General features: G+C 38.4%; 1 protein-coding gene across 2 annotated transcripts in view; it reads left to right on the top strand.

Annotated features, from left to right (window-relative positions):
• HTR2C (5-hydroxytryptamine receptor 2C) overlaps positions 1 to 19508 on the top strand; it is a 299042-nt gene extending 279534 nt beyond the window's left edge. For both annotated transcript variants that reach the window (XM_044235481.1, XM_044235480.1), the window contains exon 6: positions 17526 to 19508. In XM_044235481.1, the coding sequence (XP_044091416.1) occupies positions 17526 to 18352 (827 nt within the window). In that variant the 3' untranslated portion in view covers positions 18353 to 19508. The remainder of the gene's footprint in view (positions 1 to 17525) is intronic.
• The last annotated feature ends 286 nt before the right edge of the window (positions 19509 to 19794 follow it).

Genomic DNA, 19794 nt, shown 5'->3' with positions numbered 1-19794 from the left:
ATGCAAGAAATTTCTGTACATTGATTTTGTATCTTGCAAATCCACTGAAGTTGTGTATCAGTTCTAGCAATTTTTTGGTGGAGTATTTCATGTTTTCTACATAGAATATTATGTCACCTGCAAATCGTGAAAGTTTGACTTCTTCCTTCCTGATTTGGATGACTTTTATTTTTGTTGTTGTTATTGTCTGATTATTATGGCAGGACTTCCAGTACTATGTTAAATAACAGTGGTGAGAGTGGACATCCTTGTCTTGTTCCTGACTGTAGAATAAAAGCTTTCAGTTTTTCCCTGTTGAGGATGATTTTAGCTATGGGTTTTTCATATATGGCTTTTATTATGTTAAGGGATGTTCCCTCTATATGCAGTTTTTTGAGGGTTTTTCTCATGAATGAATGTTGCACATTGTCAGATGTTTTTCTGCACTTATTGAGAGGATCACATGGCTCTTACCCTTTCTTTTATTAATGTGGTGTATGACATTGATTAATTTGTGAATATTGAATCACCTTAGCAGCCCAGGAATAAATCACACTTAATCGTGGTGAATGGTTCTTTTAATGTACTGTTGGATTCAATATGCTAATATTTTGTTGAGAATCTTTGCATCCATGTTCATTAAGGATATTGGCCTGAGTTTCTCTTTTTTAGTGGGTTTTTGTCTGGTTTTGGAATCAGGATAATACTGTCTTCATAGAATACATATAGAAGTTGTCCTTCCATTTTTTTTTTAAGATTTTATTTATTTATTTTACAGAGATCACAAGTAGTCAGAGAGGCAGGCGGGGGGTAGGGGGAAGCAGGCTCCCCACCAAGCAGAGAGCCTGATGCGGGGCTCGATTCCAGGACCCTGAGATCACGACCTGAGCCGAAGGCAGAGACTTAACCACTGAGCCACCCAGGTGCCCCCCATTTCTATTTTTTAGTATAGTTTGAGGCCACATGGGTGGCTCAGTCATTAAGCGGCTGTCTTCGGCTCAGGTCATGATCCCAGGGTCCTGGGATCGAGGCCCACATTGGGCTCCCTGCTCGGTGGGAAGCCCGCTTCTCCCCCTCCTGCTCCTCACTGCTGTATTCCCTCTCTCTGTGTGTCTTTCTCTGTCAAACAGATAAATAAAATAGTTTTTTTTAAAAAAAAAAAGAATAGTTTGAGAAGAGTAAGTATTAAATTTTCTTAAATGTTTGGTAGAATTCCCTTGGGAAGCTGTCTGGCCTTGGATTTCTGTTTGTTGGGAGATTTTTTTTTTTTTAAGATTTTATTTATTTATTTATTTGACAGAGATCACAAGTAGGCAGAGAGGCAGGCAGAGAGAGAGAGGAAGGGAAGCAGGCTCCCTGCTGAGCAGAGAGCCCAATGCAGGGCTCGATCCCAGGACCTTGGGATCATGACCTGAGCTGAAGGCAGAGGCTTTAACCCACTGAGCCACCCAGGTGCCCTGTTGGGAGATATTTTTATTACTGAAATAATTTCTTTGCTGGTTATCAGTCTGTTCAGTTTTTTTATTTCTTCTTTTTCAATTTTGGTAGTTTATGTATTTCTAAGAATTCATGCATTTCTTCTAGATTGTCCAATTTGTTGGCATATAGTTATTCATAATATTGTCTTATAATTGTATTTCCATGGTGTTGATTGTAATCTCTTCTCTATTATTTGTGATTTTATTTATTTGGATCCTTTCTCTTTCATTTTGATAAGCCTGGTTAGGGGCTTATCAATTTTATTAATATTCTCAAAGAACTAGCTCCTGGTTTCCTTGATCTGTTCTACTGTTTTTAATTTCTATATCATTTATTTTTGTTCTAATCTTTATTATTTCCCCTCTTCTGCTAGGTTAGGCTTCATTTGTTGTTCTTTTAGTCCTTTAGGTTTAAAGTTAGGTTGTTTATTTGGTTTTTCTTACTTCTAGAGGTAGGTCTGTACTGTTATATACTTCCCTCTTTTTTTTTTAAAGATTTTATTTATTTATTTGACACAGAGAGAGAGAGATCACAAGTAGGCAGAGAGGCAGGCAGACAGAGAGGGGGAAGCAGGCTCCCTGATGAGCAGAGAGTCTGATGCGGGGCTTGATCCCGGAACCCTGGGAACATGACCTGAGCTGAAGGCAGAGGCTTAACCCATTGAGCCACCCAGGCACCCCTATATACTTCCCTCATATGACAGCTTTAACTGCATCCCAAAGGTTTTGGACTGTCGTGTTTTCATTTTCATTTGTTTCCATGTACACTATTATTATTATTATTTCTTTGATTTCCTAGTTGAGCCATTCATTCTTTAGTAGCATATTGCTTAACCTCCACGTATTTGTGGTCTTTCCAATTTTTTTTCCTTGTGATTGACTTCAAGTTTCATAGCGTTCAGAAAAGATGCATGCTGTGATCTGAATCTATTTGTATTTGTTGAGGGCTGATTTGTGACCCAGTGTAGGATCTGTTCTGGAGAATGTTCCATGTGCACTTGAGAAGAACGTATATTCTAGGGCTTTAGGATGAAATGTTCTGGATATATCTGTTAAGTTTATCTGGTCTAGGGTGCCTGGGTGGCTCAGTGGGTTAAGTCTCTGCCTTCAGCTCAGGGTCCTGGGATCGAACCCCACATCAGACTTTCTGACTCTCAGACACTCTGCTCAGCAGGGAGCCAGCTTTTCCCTCTCTGCCTGCCTCTCTGCCTAGTTGTGACCTCTCTCTTTACCAAATAAATACAAAAATCTTTTTTTTTTTAAGTTTATCTGGTCTAGTGTGTCACTCAAAGCCATTTTTCCTTGTTAATTTTCTGTTTAGATGATGTGTCCACTTTTGTAAGTGGGGTGTTAAAGTCCCCTACTATTATTGTATTATTATCAATGAGTTTCTTTATGTTGAACTGATTTATGTATTTGGATGTTCCCAAGTTGGGGGCATAAATATTTAAAATTGTTAGATCTTCTTGTGGGATAGACCCCTTAATTATGTTATAATGTCCTTCTTCACCTCTTGTTACAGTCTTTGTTTTAAACATCTATTTTGTCTGATGTAAGTATTGCTACTCTTTCTTTTGACTTCCATTGGCATGATTAATGTTTCTCCAGCCCCTCACTTTCTATCTGTAGATGTCCTTAGGTCGAAAATGAGTCTTTTGGAAGCAGTATATCAATGGTTCTTTCTTTAAATTTAATCCATTCTGACCCTGTATGTCTTTTGATTGGAGAATTTAGTCCATTTACATTCAGAGTGATTATTGATAGATGTGCATTTAGTGCCATTTTATTGTTTATTTTGTGGTTGTTTCTGGAGATTTTCTCTGTTCTTTTCTAGTATTTGTCACTTTTGTTCCTTCTTTCCTTCTCAAAGAGTCCTCTTTAATATTTTTTGCAGGGGTACCTGGGTGGCTCAGTCAGTTGAGCATCCAACTCTTGGTTTCAGCTCAGGTCATGATCTCAGGATCATGAGATCTTGGGATCAAGCCCTGTGTCAGGCTTTGTGCTTAACAGGGTATTTGCTGGAGATTTTCTCTCTCTCTCTCTCTGCTTTTCCCTTCCCCCTGCTCTCTTGTGCTCTCTCTCAAATAAATAAATAAATCTTTTTAAAAAATCTTCCTTGCAGGCCTGGTTTAGTGATCCCGAACTCCTTTAGTTTTTGTCTGGGAAACTCTTTAGCTCACTTATTCTGAATTATAGCTTTGCTGGATAGAGTATTCTTGGCTATAGATTTTTCCCATTCAGCACATTGAATATATCATGCCACTCCCTTCAGGCTTTTCAAGATTTGTGGAGCTTCTTTCAAAAACTTACAAATTTTTGTGGAGATCCGCAGCTAGCCTTATGGGTCTTCTCTTGTAAGTTAAGGACTTCCTTTGTCTTGCTGCGTTTAAGTTTTTCCTCTATCACTATGTTTTGCAAATTCAACTGCAATATGTCTTGGCGTTGGCTTTCTTTTGATTTTGCTGGGAGTTCAACATGCCTCCTGGACTTGGATGTCTGTTTCCCTCTCCAGATTAGGAAAGTTTTCAGATATTATTTCCTCAAATAAACCTTATACTCCCTTTCCTCTCTCTTCCTGTTGGACTTCTATGATACAAATGTTTTTACATATGATGGAGTCACTGAGTTCCCTAAGTCTATTCTCATGATCCATATTTCTTCTTTCTCTCTTTTGTTCAGCTTCATTATTTTCCATTATTCTATTTCTATGCCACTTATTCATTCCTCTGATTCTTCCACCTTGTGATCATTACATTCTGGCAGTTTCAAATCTCGGTTATTTTTAATTCTGTATTTTTAATTCTTACTCTTTTTTAACTCCTTGTCTCTGTGTTAAGAGTCTCCCTGATGTCTTACATGCTTCTCTTAAGCCCACCAGGTATCCTTATGATTGTTGCTGTAAATTCTCAAGCAAGCATATTACTTATATCTGTTTCAATTAGCTCTCTGGCAGTGAACTTTTCTTGTTCTTTCTTTTGGGATGAATTCTTCTCTTGGTATTTTGGCTAAGTCTCTATCTTCTTTTGTGTGTTAGAAAAGCCTGTTTTGTTTCCTGCTCCTGAAAGTAATGGCTTTGTGAAGAAAAGGTCATATGGTGTCCAGGTACTGGGGCTTCAGAGAGGGTCTCTGGTATGTGCTTCATGTACTCTGCTGCCATGTTTGGGAAGCTCTTTCCCTCAGGTCAGTTGTCTTCAGAGTCTGTCCTTGCTTACAGTGGTCAGAACTGGACCTAGGCCAGAGTATGGCAGGTTTCAAGTAGGCAGGCTCTGGTCTGCTTGTTACATGAGACCTGATGCTACTTCTTGTAGAAATAAAGCCTTGCATTACTGTATGATCAGAAAACAAGGTGGGTGCGGGAGTTTATGCTGGTCTTCTGGGAAAGAGGCATGCTGTGCTGGTCTGTAGGCATTCTTGTCTGAGAGAAACAGTACCAACAGAGCACTGTGCGGGGGACAGAACTTGGTGTAAGCAGATTAAGCATCCAGTGTTGGCACTGTGCTGTTTACTGAAGCTAGTTTATACTGAGGGGCAAAGAAGGAAAATGGCACCAGGCTGCTCCTTTGTCTCTAGAGAGGGCTCTCATGCTTGCTGTTCTCAGGAAAGTGCTCCCAGAAAAACAAACAATATCCCGTCATGCCTCCTAAGCATTTTAAGATGGTTGTTTTCAAGCAGTCTGTCTCCAAGTTGCTTGCCTGCCTGGAGCAGTGCAGTGCCTCTTGGGCTCTATCCCAGCCAAGTCTGCTGACTTTTAAAACTCCAAAGTTTAGGGATATGCTGTGGTGATGACCTGCACTGGTTTCCTGGGGGAGGGTCCTGTTGTGCTGAGATAAATGCCAGGGTGCGTGGTCATGGGAATTGGAGCAAGCTAGCTAAACAGCCAGTGTCTGGGTTAGCTCCCCTTAGCAGGTGTCTCTGCACCTATGTTGAGAAGCGGGTGAGGGAAACAGTGCCCACTGACTCCTTTATTCCCAGAGAGGCATCTCTGTGAATGCCAGCTCTCACAGATAAGCTGCAAAAAGAGCCAACGTTCTCTCCATGTTCCACAGGTGATCCTCAGATCGTGCCATCTGCCCCAATGTTGCTCACCTACCTTCTTTCCAGAAGTAGGGCAGCACCCACCAGGCTCTATCTTGGCAAAGCCTGCTGACCTCTAAAATTCCACTCCTTGAGCCCTGCTGGTTGCAAAAACTCTGGAAAATTAACCCATCTCTTTTTCCCAGCCAGTGGCTTTGGAGAATTGTCCTCCTTATGGCAATCCCTGTTTGCTCCCTCTCTCCTCCTTCTCTCTCACCTTTCTCCACGACCACCACTCCCTCCCTTCCACAGCACATGTGATCTGTTTCTCCTCCAAACCATGTCTCTGCACTTCTTACCTTCCTCCATGTGGTCTCTTCTCTCCTTCTAGTTGTGCAGTTTGTTCTGTCAGTCCTCACATCAACTTCTTGAGTATTCGGAATGATCTGATAGTCATCTAGCTGTGTCCGAGGGATGAGGCAAGCCTAGGGTCCTCCGACTATGCCCCCATCTTCCTTCACTCCCTCAACCTCTTCCAATTAATTTTTGTGAGTGTCTTTAGGTTTGTAATTCCCCTCTTCTGTCATCGCCAATCATCTGTAAAACTTGTCCAGTTTAGTTTTCATTCATATATTTTACCTCCTAGTTCCAAAGCTTCCATTCCATTCTTTCTTATAATTTACATTTCTCTGTCAAGAGCCAGTATCTTTTCATTCATTGGGACCATATTTGGCTTTAAGTCCTTCAACATCTTTATTTTGTAATAGTTGCTGCAAATTCTTTTCTGATAATTCCAATGGTAGGTGGTACAAGAAGTCTGTTTTCATTGATTGCTTTTTTATGATTATTATCATAATTTCCAATTTCTTCATATCCAACTTTTATTTTATGATGGGCACTGTAGATATTACAAAAAGTTCAGGAGCTGTTGTTTTCTTTTAAAGAGTATTCAATTTCAGGCTGGCATGCTATGAATTTCCTTCTGTTTTTCTTGACTCTATTCAGGTTTGGTTTTAAGTTTTACTATGGTGCATCTTTTAGGGAGTGATCCTTACCACTAAGTCTATACTTTCTTTTGTTTCAGCTAAATCCTCAAGATGTTAATGATGGAAAATGTGGTCTCTTCATTCTGGTAGGGCCAGATTCTAACTTTTAGAACTGTTTAACCTCTAGTATATTTGTCCTATTCTTGTCCTCATCACTGCCACTCACTTCTAGGCTTTATGGAATCTCACTACATAACCAGCTCTCAACCATGTACCTGGAGTTTCTGCTCACAAATACTTCTTGGTCTCTCCTTCTGCAGAGTTCTCTCTTCTCTTACACCTTGCTCAGGAAATTCCAGGTGTTTGGGGAGTCCTGAATGCTGACCTATTTTTTCTTAGTTCAGCAGGACAGACAATCCCTGCTTGGGCTTTCCTTCCCTGTGCCACAGTCAAGAATTGTCTCCAGACAGAGAGGGAAAGGGTGAATATAGCACTATCTCATTTGTTTCCCTTATCTTAAAAAGCACAGTCCTACACAAATCATTTCCAAATGCTTGAAATATATATACTTTATATATATTTTTTTTATCATATATATTTTTATATATACGTACGTGTGTGTGTGTGTGTGTGTGTGTGTGTGTGTGTGTGTGTGTGTGTTTCTGTTTAGTTTTATAGCTGTTTTTGGCAGAATGGCAACTCTGGTACCAAGAATTCTTCGTGGCTGGAAACATGAGTCCAATTTTTTAAAATCTTTTGTTTAAATTGTGCTTCAGTTTAAATGATATGTATTGACCTCCTTGAAGTTCATTGATCATTGTTTCTACTATTAATCCCATCCAATGTGTTTTCTTAATTTTAAATAATGAATTTTTTTAGTTGCAGGATTTCCTCTTTTCTTTAGTTTCCACATCTATCCTGAAATTTTCACGTCTACCAATACATTTCTATATTTTCTGGTAAATTATTAAGACATTTATCCCAGTTAAAGCCTTTGTTAATTTCAATATCTGGATCATGTATGGGTCTGTTTCTATGTACTTATTTTCCTCTTTATTATGGGTCACTTTTTTTGTTTCTTTGTATATCTAGTAATTTTATAAATATACTCTTATAGAAGCATTGATTTTTTTGTTTCTTATGGTGGGTTCTGGGATTTAAAAGCTCTTGTTTCCAGTTCTTATGACTCCTTTAGTCCTAAGTAACTGGTTTGTTTGTTTCCCAAGGTATGCTCCGAGTATAAATGAATGGCCAAGGTATTTACTAAGCTTTTCTAATGGTGTGATGCAAACTCCCAACTTTGTTTTCTCTGCCATAAACAACTGTTGAAATCTCTATTAAATACTTTGATCCCTTCAAATATTGCTTGTTCCATGAGTTCCTTACAAATCTCACACATAAAGAATTCAGGTGTAAAGAAAGAAATGGAGGGAACTTTCTACAGATATTTTAAAACCTCTCCTCCCAGTGGTTTGTCCTTTCACTGACTGCCCTCTTTAAATCCTAGCTGTTCTCCCAGATCTTAATGCTATTCTCTTACTCTGCAACTCATTTACGCATGTAACTTCTCTTTTTATATATTGAAAAAAGACTTATTTATTTATTAGAGAGAGAGAGAGCACATGAGTGGGAGGGGCAAAGGGAGAGAGAATGTTAAGCAGACTCTGTGCCCAGCACGGAGCCCAATACAGGGCCCAATTTCATGACCCCCCAGATCACGACCCTGAGATCACAACCACTTCAGCCAAAACCAAGAGTCAGGTACTAAACTGACTGTTGAGCAGCCCCTCAATGAACAGCCCCTAGACAGTAACTTTCTCCTCTGAAGTGTAACCTGAAGTGTAACCTCCCTGCTGGAGAAGCCCTCAGGGGAGGAGACGTATAAATTTGGAATTCAAGCAACATGATTCCCTCATTCAATGGCTGAGTCTTCTGTATTTTCTACATGTTTTTTTGCTCACCCTTATGTACCTTCAAATGCTGGGTTTTTAAAATTTTGTTCACAATTTATGGTTGTTATTGGCAGGAGTACAGGCCTTCTATAAGCTACTCCACCATTATTAGAAAATGATAGTCTTTTTTTTTTTTTTTTTTTTTACCAGTTTTAATAGTTAAGTGCAAGGGGCACCTGGGTGGCTCAGTGGGTTAAAGCCTCTGCCTTTGGCTCAGGTCATGATCCCAGGGTCCTGGGATTGAGCATCAGGCTCTCTGCTCCATAGGGAGCCTGCTTCCTCCTCTCTCTCTGCCTGCCTCTCTGCCTACTTGTGATCTGTCAAATAAATAAATAAAATCTTAAAAAAAAATAGTTATTAATAGCGAGATGTTAAGTCTAATTTTGATACCAGCTACTGCATCATGACTGTAGCTGGAAATTTCTAAAGTCTGATGTTGAAAAAAATTAACATCTTTATTTTAACTAACCCATAACCGAAATTTGGGATTTACTCCAATTACAAATGTAGGCAATGAACCATAATAGTAATTTGCAGTGTCTGTATTATTATCACCAAGAAGAATCACAGACAATTAAAAATCACATTCAGTTCTGGCATATATCTTGACCTATGATAAACCTTGGTGACTATTTCAAAATTTGAGTAGCTATTAGATCCACCTCTAGAACTTGATATTTGATGTGTTAATTAAAAAACACATATATTACTGTTCTTAAAGTTTGTCTTTAATGTTTGATAGAAAAATGTCAAAATAATTTTGGGTGGGGAGGTTTTTTTTTTTTTTTGACAATTCTCTCTGTGCTTTTTTCTTTTTTTCTTTTTTTTTTTTTTTGCAATTCCCTATGTTGTTTAATCCATTCAAAAACATCATACTGACAGGAGGTCTATACTTACAAAAAGTTTAGAAGCCTTGCCCTACATTCTTTTCTGATCCTTCTTCTTTCCACAAAAGTTCTCCTTAAAAGATCATGACCTTGTAATTTCTCCTTATAAGAAAGATCCTGTCCCCAGCTCACACCTAGCTCCTGAGTTCCAAACACCTATATTCACGCAGAATTTCATATTGGTCCTCAACAAGCACTTCTAACATAACACAATCCAGAGTCCATTACCTTTCCTGCCACAAGCTTGCTCCTTCTTCTATGTTCCTATGCTTCACAGCAACCCCATCTACCCAAGGGCACAAATAAGAAACCTGTGATTACTTATTGACTCTTCCTTCTCTCTCACATGCCATATCCAATCACTCACCATGTCTTATAAATGAAACTTCCTAAATATCTCAAAAGTTGGTTTATTTCCCTTAATCCTTTCTACTTTTCACTTTATTTAGACTCTTCTTTCCCTTGCATAATAATATCTTTCTTATCTGTTACAAAAGAACTGAGGCCACCTTCTACCAAGTCTTTACTTTCTGCCTGGGGACCCAGCTGTCCATTTATTCTCAGGTTCTCAGAGCCTGTTTCATTGCCCATTCATTCTCTCTCTCTCTTTCTCTCTTTTTCCTGAACCACCAAACTCTCTTCTGAATATTTTCCCAGTAGCATATAAGAGTGTTCAACTGTCTGATTTTATTTTTAAGAAAAGCTTACTATCTACATTCACCTATCTGCATTCACTCTCATTTCTCATTGCTTCACAGAATTAACAAATATCCACTTCAATCATTTTGTGCAGTTCTGCTCTTTTGCCATCTACCAGTTAGTTCTCATTTCTATTTATCCCTCTTTTACCTTTTCATGGAGGCCTTGATAATTTCTACCACCCATTCATACTACCATCTCTTTTAATAGAAAGTAACAGCCATTCTTATTTCCTAGTGTAATTCTTTCAATTGTTTCTGACTTTGCCTCCTCAGGGACCTTATTCCATCATCCGTTACCTTTCTTTTTTGCATTTTTAAGTTCTCCCATTCTACTAGCTTTCACCCTTAACGTGGAAGCACATTATTGATCTTCATTAATCTTGAATATAATCTTAAATATAATCTTAGTTTTCTCAAACATTATTAGTTTGTGAATAATGCAGGAAGGAGAAATGATTTTCCATCTACTTTCTGAGGTCTTAACTTAGACCTCCAATAATAGAAGACAGATTAACAAGTGAAAAACAGACATTTAATAATATGTAAATACTTCCTGTACACAAGGGATATACCACACACACCCCCAAAAAAAATGCTGAGTAACTTCTTCAGGTCGTGCAAGCCACCACCTTAAATATCATCTTCAGCTAACAACAAACAAATATGTTGGTTGGGAGGAGACCAGTTAAAGGAGATTACTAGGAAAAGCACAATAAACAAGGGTAAGATTTGTTATGCAGATTTAACTGGGTGTCTTCTCCATTAATAAACTTGTCTCCTCTCCTGAGTTAGTCATTCTCTTCCTTGTACAGATAGGAAAATGCTGTCTGTACTGGGAAATAGATTTTCTTTATGAATGCAAATTTCCTTTACAAAAGGGTAACTCCTACTTTGTTTTCAGAGCTTTCCTTGTGTTTGCAATTTCTCAACATAACCAACTCAAAATAATCTTTATGCCAAAGAGGCATATTTTGGGGTGGCCTATTCTACTACTTCTCAGTAGTAATGTGGTCATATTTCAGCACTACCTCCAATTTCACTTTTTCAAGCCCTCAGCTGTACTGTCGTTAAATACTAAGACCTTCCCCACCCACCTCTTCACAGATTCTCTTCCAAGTGTATCTTACAAATCCTGAACATTCATCTTGTTGGCTCGTGGACTGTCTTCCCTTGATCTCCTTGTTTATAGTCTTCCTCTTTTAGTTCAACTTTCTTCAGTTATTTAAGTTCTTCCTCTTACCCCTACTATCCCTTCTTCACACATGCCTAAGTCGCTACTCTTCTTAAACCTACAAACCCTTTGAAGTTCAAAGTTGACTCTGAACCTGACTCTGAATTTCTTAACATTCTCACTGCACAAACATCATACTGATATATTTGCCAAAGCATGCGCAATGCTTCTCTCCACAACTCTGCCTCAGTTTATCACCTGAGAAGGAAGAAAACACAGTTTGCATTGTTTCATGTTCTACGTTCTTCTCCGAACATAGTTCCTTCATCCTCTGCTATCGACTCTCATATGCAAGAGATTCATTTACTGCTCCATGAGGCTAGGAACCATGCATGTGTTTGACATTGTGTGGTCCTCCTAGGTGTCTTCAAAAAAAATTTTTCCATGAAAACTTCCATACCATAAAAATACCTTAAAAGTTACCCTTTTGTAAAGGAAATTTGCATTCATAAAGGAAATCTATTTCCCAGTACAGACAGCATAAACTACCATAAAAATAGGTACCTTTGAGATTGCCCTTCAGTTTTAGTAAGATGTTGTATTACTCAAGATAGCCCTGCAGTTTAGAAGAACGCTTGCATTTTTATGTTGGCCAATTTGTTCCAGGAAATTTATTCTGTAATCTCTCTCTCCCCTTTCTATCACCATTTATTATTCATTTCCTGGCAATCTGTTTCCTGTCTTCTCTACTCCACTCTAATTCTTCTCTCTATAATCACCAGTGAACTCCTCATTTTCAAAGACAGAGGAAATTTTTTTTTAATCTAGGGAATTTTTTTAATCTAGAAATTTAATCTAGGAAATTTTTTAAATCTAGACCTCTCTGTGGCATTTGACACTATTGAGGATGCCTTCAGAATGTTCCATCCTGTTACCTGTTTTGACATAATTCTTCATTCACACTGAATTACTACCATGCCGCTGATATCCATTTCGCAAATTTTGATGCAAAAAAAAAAAAAAATTGCTGCTGATAATTTTTTTACCGGAAGAGATCAAAAGAAGTTTTCCAGAACAGGTTCTCACATGTACTGGCAATGACAACTATGTAGGGACTGGGGGCTGGCCAACAGTGATTGTAAGAGACTTCCATTCATAAGACACACCATGTTTTCAAAGATGTTGAAATCTGAAAGAAATGTGCATCTAAGGATTCTTGGCATATGATATTATCATCAGAGAGTTTGAAGAGAATTGATCTGTGTTGCCTGAATTCGAGGCTTTAAGAAACAATGTGAACATCTTTATATATTTTCTGGATTTACTTGCCTAACCTGAAGTAAATAACCTTACCAGGCTATTTCATGGCTTTTATAAGGCTGGAATGAGATAATGCATGTAAAGTATGTGATGCAGATAAAGTAGCAGAGTCAGGGAGTACTCAACGAACAATAGGAAGAGGAGTGGCAGCAGTAGCAATAGTGGTCATAGTCATAATAGTAGTCGTAGTCATAGTAGTACTACTAGTAACTCATGATATTTTCAATAAAGACTTAAACGATAACTGTTCGTGATTTCAACATTTCTAAAGTGCTAAGACATAAGTTTATTGAAAGTATTTTTGTTTCTGAGTTTAAGTAATCTTAATAAATAATAATCACTTTTGGGGGTTATTTGAGAACTAAATGAGATAATGCATGCAAAATGACTGCTTATTGGTTGAGGTGGTACTTGATATTTTCAGCAGAACATGAATTATAATTTATCTTTGTTGCTTCTAAAATTCTAAGAAAGACTGATAAAGATTCAATGAAGTTAATTTCAGAAACTTTAAGTGATTCTAGTTAAAAATTCCTTCTTTCGATATTTTGTCTGGATTGAGTAAGATAATTTATGAAACTACGTAATAATCATAAAATACTTGACTCAGTGTATGACAAATAAGAAGCACCCAGTAAAAGGTAGTTATTGTTACTTCAATTATGATGTATACCTGGTATTTTCTATGGTAGTTCATTTTTGCCCTTTCTCCTCGGGCAACTCAAAGGTTTTAAAAATATCAAAGAATGTTCCAAATGTAACTATTAAAATTACTTAATTTTTCTGAAGTTAACTTCACCAAATATCATGTGACTTTCAGAATTTTTATAATGAATAAGATAGTGCATGTAGTATTCTGCTATTATTGATGTTGCTTTATATTTACCTGACATTATAATATTACCAGAATTTCTTCAACTGGTTGACAAATTTAAAATATTGATAAAGACTTTACTCATTTGCTGAACTTAATGCTCTAATGTTGAAATAACTTCGTCTATTAATGTAGAAGAGCAGTTCTCAAACGCAATGGTATCAGGACTCCTTCATAATTTTCAAAATGACTGAAGACCCCAAAAAGCTTCTGTGTACGTGGATTATACCTATTGATATTTGCTGTATTTGAAATTAAAACTGAGAAATGTTTTAACTATTTATGAATTATTTCATTTTAAATAAAATAAGCCCACTTAATGTTAAGAGAACATATTTCTGAAAACAATATTTTACAATTTTGAAAATCTCTTTAATGTTTAGTTTTATGGAAATGCAGTTGAATTCTCATATCTGTATCTGCATTCAACTTGTGATTTGTTGTTTCAGTTAAAGTTTATGAGGAAAATGCAGTTTTAAAGACAAATAGTAGGAAAATGGAAATCTAGCAAACCCTCTAAAAGAGCCTCAGCAGCCCCCCAGGGTCCTTGAACTACACTTTGAGAACCGCTGACATATACCTTTAATTTTCTAAAGTACTAAATAAGATAATCCATGCAATATATATCGCTATTAATGCTGCTTCATTTGTTGCTATTATTTATAATTTCCAGATAGTGTCAAAAAATCTTGAGTTTCTTCTTGTTTTGTTGACTGCATTCATGGTTTCTTTTAAAAAAAAAAGAAAGAAAAAAAGAAAAGAAAAAGAAAATTAATAATGGCATAAATTTGGTAAAGGGGTTAAGCTACTAGACTAAAATCTGTATTACATAGTCTTTAACCAAATTGAGATAGTACAGTTTACATCTATAATGTCAGTGACACACATGGCTCAGTGCCTGGAACATAAGACAGACTCAGCAAAAGGCAGCTTTGGAATCATTCTTTACTCAATGTACATAAAACTATACAAATAGGTGCCATGGATAAAATTGAACCCACATATCTAATAACACCTTCAGCTCATCCAGAGTCAGTCTTTTGTTATCCTTTTGTTATCCACAGGCCTACTTTCAGGCCCCAGAGTCCCTTAGGAAAATGGGTAAAGATTTTAACAGAAACAAGCCAATCCCACTGCAGAGCTGGGCTCTGCTCTTTTTTTTTTTTTTTTTTTTTAAGATTTTATTTATTTATTTAAGAGAGAGACAATGAGAGAGAACATGAGTGAGGAGAAAGTCAGAGGGAGAAGCAGACTCCTCATGGAGCTGGGAGCCTGATATGGGACTCGATCCTGGGACTCCAGGATCATGACCTGAGCCGAAGGCAGTTGTCCAACCAACTGAGCCACCCAGGCACCCCTGGGCTCTGCTCTTCTGGTCGGCGTGTAAGGCCTTCAGAAACTTCAGGTCGCTCTAGAACATTGTGCAGCATTTCCTGTAGGGAATGGAATCTCCACTCTAGCACTTGTTTCCTGAGTGTAGGCCTGCCTGTACTTATCAGGACTCCTCCAAAAAAGAATGCAGTATCCCCAAACCAAGTCTTTAGTTCCCACATGGCTAGGGGTTAGGAGAAAGGGAGAGTTTGGAAGGGAATGTTCCTATACCCAAATGTTCCCACACCCCTCTCTGGTCTTGCTATAGGATCCTGAGGAAAGTATGAGTTTTTCTACCAGCTCTTTGGCAAAAAATGGCCTTCTTTCCTCCAATTGTATCGAAGTAGTGAGTGTTTCTATGCAGAACTCCAAGTCTGTTGCTCTAAAGTAATCACTTCCAAGGTCAGCAGTGGAGAGTAAGTCCTGGAGAACTTTATGATCTGAGATCTAACAGTGATTTCATTGCCTGCTTCAGAAAGGACCTCTAGGTCTTCTTTTTCTCTTTTAAAATATTTTTCTTTTTCTCTTTTCTTCTTCTTTTTCTCTTTTAAAATATTATTAGACTTTTGTTAGGGAGGCTTTCAAAGATGACAAATGTAGGTACAATTACATAATAAAAACCCATTATGTATCATCCAGCTCTAAGCTTCACCAATTTATGTACTGTCTTGTTTCATTCCTACTTCTATCTATTTCTCCTTCCCATATTATTTTGAAATAAACTCCAGACACCATAATACTTCATAAATATTTCATCATGTATATATAAAATATGTATCACGTATACATATATATCATGCATATGTAAAATATAACATATATTTTTCTACATAACCACAAAATCAACAGCTTTCTTAAAAATTAATGAACGGTAATTATTTAATATCAGCAAAAAGCCAGTGATTATTCAGAATTTCCAGCTGTGTCATGAAAATTGTTCAAAGTTGGTTGGCATCGAGATTATAAGAGCCACATATTGTAATTGCTTCATAGGTATTTTAAGTCTCTCTTAACTTGGAGGTACTCATTCTAATTTTTTTTTCTCTTGTAAATTATGTTTTGAAGAAGCCCGTCCCTCCTTTCATAGTTCCCTACTCGCTTCCTTAATTCTGGAAAACTTCCTGCAGCCTAACCCTTCACTAAAACATTTCACTGAAGATAAGTCAATACTGACTTCCTTCAGGCAAGCCTGATACACACTCTTTCTAAAGACTCCCTTATATTTATGACTTTTGGGATGAAGGTTCTAATGTTAGAACAAGCTGGCAGCCTTCTTAACTGACTTTTTAAAACTTAAGAAATGTAGGGAAAGCTGGGTGGCTCAGTTGGTTAAACGTCTGCCTTTGGCTCAGGTCATGATCCCAGGGTCCTGGATTTGAGCCCTGCTTAGTGGGGAGCCTGCTTCTCCCTCTCTTTCGGTTGCTCGCCCTCCTTGTTCTTGCTCTCGCTCTTGCTCTCTGTCAAATAAAATCTTCAAATAAAAAAAAAGGATTTTCACTTTCAGATTTGTCACAGTTCTCCATATGTTCCCTAAAGCCAGCAGCAATCTCTGAGCTCTGAGTGTGCACTTCTGTCTCTGCTCACAGCTCATAGTGAATACCCACCAACCCAGGATTCCTATTAACAATCTCTGATAGTTTCCTAAAAGTACAATCGGACTTTGTCCAGGCTCCAACTTCCTGGGGACACAAGGGAGAATAAATTAACTTTACATTTGAATTTTACTTGCAAGTTATCCTATGGATGTGGGATCTCTTCAAGATCTACCAGGCGATTTCAGAAAACTTCCACGTTTCTCACTTAGAGTGAGGCACCAGATCCCCTTCTGGTCCCACCTCCTCATTGCTATTTTCCGCCAGTGAGCTTATTTATTAATGGAGGTGCATGCCTCCAAGAACGACCTCTTGGTATTCTTAAAAATCAAAACAAAACAAGACAAAAATGCTTGAAATTCCACACACAAATGGGGATACTGCCTCTCTCCCAGATCTTTATTTTGCTCTGTCTCCTGCCCTTAAAATGGGTTGCTTAAGCCCAGTGACTCAGGAAAGACTCTTGCTAAAAAGAAAGTTCTGTCGGTTTCTGCCTAGAGATTATTATTTCTGGACAGTGCTCAGATCTAGTCCGTGCAGCAGGGCTGAGGGCCCCGCTGTCCTCTCCATCTCTAGTAACCAGAACTCTGGCTCCGGAGGAATCACACATAAAATGTCCTCCTCTTAAACTCTTTCCTCAAAAAAGGAAGGCGTGAAAAGGGACTCTGTCAGCTAAAAACTCATCTCAAACTCAGCCCAGCCGACCCTTATAAGGCATGGTTCCTCATCTAGGTGGTGCACACATCATTTTTACTGCATGTGGAAGACGATAGGCCAAACCTCCCCCAAAAAAAAACAGTGAATTTATTAATGCCATTGAGTATCGCTGTAATGTATTCATTCATTCAACAATTATTTATTGAGCGCCTCGTGTGAGCCAGGACAGTTCCAGGAACGGGAAATGAAACAAAACACACACAATCCACTCTTACACGCGAGCAATGATGGGAATTCCTCACCTTCTACAGAACTTGGGGGAGAAGGCATTCCTAGCCTAAAAGAAATGGTCATTCTCTGAGGTCACACCTCAACACTTTCCTGTGACTATCAGCTTATGCCATGAATAGCTTTCAACAAATGCCAGTTCTGAATTTTATTCGGTAAAATACAGTTGAAAGTATGCCACTGCACAAACCCGTTCAGTCCTTCAGCTGTGCTGTAACTATCTCCTACCTTCTGTTGTCCTTGTCGTCCCTTTAGGTGTGTCAGTTCCTATCCCAGTGATCGGACTGAGAGATGAAGAGAAAGTGTTCGTCAACAACACCACCTGCGTGCTGAACGACCCAAATTTCGTTCTCATTGGGTCCTTCGTCGCGTTCTTCATCCCGTTGACGATCATGGTGATTACGTACTGCCTGACGATCCACGTTCTTCGCCGGCAAGCTCTGATGTTACTGCACGGCCACATCGAGGAACCGCCTGGAATAAACTGGAACTTTCTGAAGTGGTGCAAGAGGAACGCTGCGGAGGAAGAGACCCCGGCCAACCCTCACCAGGACGGGAACCCACGCCGAAAGAAGAAGAAAGAGCGACGCCCCAGGGGCACCATGCAAGCCATCAACAATGAACGGAAAGCGTCCAAAGTCCTCGGCATTGTTTTCTTTGTGTTTCTGGTTATGTGGTGCCCGTTTTTCATTACCAATATTCTGTCGGTTCTGTGCGGGAAGGCCTGTAACCAAAAGCTCATGGAAAAGCTTCTGAATGTGTTTGTTTGGATTGGCTACGTCTGTTCAGGAATTAACCCTCTGGTGTACACGCTTTTCAACAAAATTTACCGAAGGGCTTTCTCTAACTATCTGCGCTGCAATTATAAGGCAGAAAAGAAACCTCCAGTGAGACAGATGCCGAGGGTGGCCGCTACTGCTTTGTCAGGGAGAGAGCTTAACGTTAACATTTACCGGCATACCAACGAACCTGTGCTTAAGAAAGCTGATGACAATGAGCCCGGTATAGAGATGCAAGTGGAGAATTTGGAGCTACCAGTTAATCCCTCCAGCGTGGTTAGTGAAAGGATCAGCAGCGTATAATGAGCAGGGTACAAGCAGCACAGTCTTTCCCTACGCAAAGCTACAAATGTAGGGAAAGGTCTTAGAATTCTTCTGTCGGTCATAACTAATGTAAATATCGTTGTCTGATAAAAAGTGTTTTGTATATAGCTTTGCAACCCTGTACTTTACAATCATGCACACGACAGTGAGATTTAGGGGTCTATATTTACTGTTTATAATAGATGGAGAATAACTTATTTTGATTATTTAATGCATAAAATGTTGATGTTTCTACTATCCCTCCCTTCCTCTTTCCTTCCCTCCTTCTCCCTCTTTCTTTCGTTCTCTCTCTCTCTCTCTCTCTCTTTTTCTTTTGGGCATAAGAAAATGTTGATGTTGATCTCAGGTGGCATTTGCAGGAGACCAGAATGACGCACGTGCAGTGGTTATTTCAACCACACCAAAATTAACGAACTCAGTGGACTCTTTTTCCGGGTTGACAGTAAATATACACTTTAAATTCTTGCTCTGCTCATCTACACACATAAACACAGTAAGATAGGTTCTGCCTTGTGATACCTTATCACATGCATTGGCGAGTCAAAGGTAGAACTGAGCCTCGTTGTCACATATAGGGGCAAAATTTGACATTGTCCGGATGTCGTGTTGGTATTTTACTACAATGTCCGTCCCCATAGTGGTATTTTAACATAGCAGCTGGTTAACCAGGACTACAGAAGTGGAAGGATGATACGAGATATATACACCAATAGCTTTTCACTTCTTAAGGACAATGTTCAAATTCTGATTATCACGACAAGCAAACTGGAATTAGTGTTTTCATTCTGGTCCTTAGTAAATACCTAATTCTGTGATTAAACTGGGGAACAAGATCCCAGAGTTATTTCCCAATCCAGGATTCAACATCAATTGGGTTTTGATCTCAGGATCCTGGAAATTCGTGTGCTACACACAAAGTGAAATTAGCATTTTGAGCCTTATTAAAATTTTTTCATAATTATGGTACCTCTATCTATAGGACCCAATTTCGCAGTCCATTTTTGAGTAAAACTTGTGCTGGAAGCATAGATGATCAAAACCTTGGAAGTTTTACTTGATTAAGGACTACAGAATTAGGCCCTTAGAATGTGAAAAAAAAAAAAGTAAGTAAAAACAAGCTTGTACTGAACTCTGGGAAAAAAAAAAAAAAAACAAACAGAAATACAGAGTTTCCATTTGGATTTTAAACAAAATTTATCTCATTTTCAGATCCTTCCAAACTCTCTAGTGCAGGAAAAGGCTGCAGCTTATTTGTGAAAGTGGCAAGCTCTTCATTGTACTGCAATTATGTACCAGAAGTTTAAAATCTTTGTTAAAATAATAGTGTTGTGTCACAATAAGTGTTGGCCATTGTTTCATTCGTGGGCCTGCTGCTCTAAGAATTCAGTACCATTTAACTAGTTTGTTAACCACGAAAGGTT

The sequence above is a fragment of the Neovison vison genome, chromosome X (genome assembly GCF_020171115.1).
Source record: "Neovison vison isolate M4711 chromosome X, ASM_NN_V1, whole genome shotgun sequence".
NCBI lineage: Eukaryota > Metazoa > Chordata > Mammalia > Carnivora > Mustelidae > Neogale > Neogale vison.
This window is presented reverse-complemented; position numbering and strand designations above follow the sequence as displayed.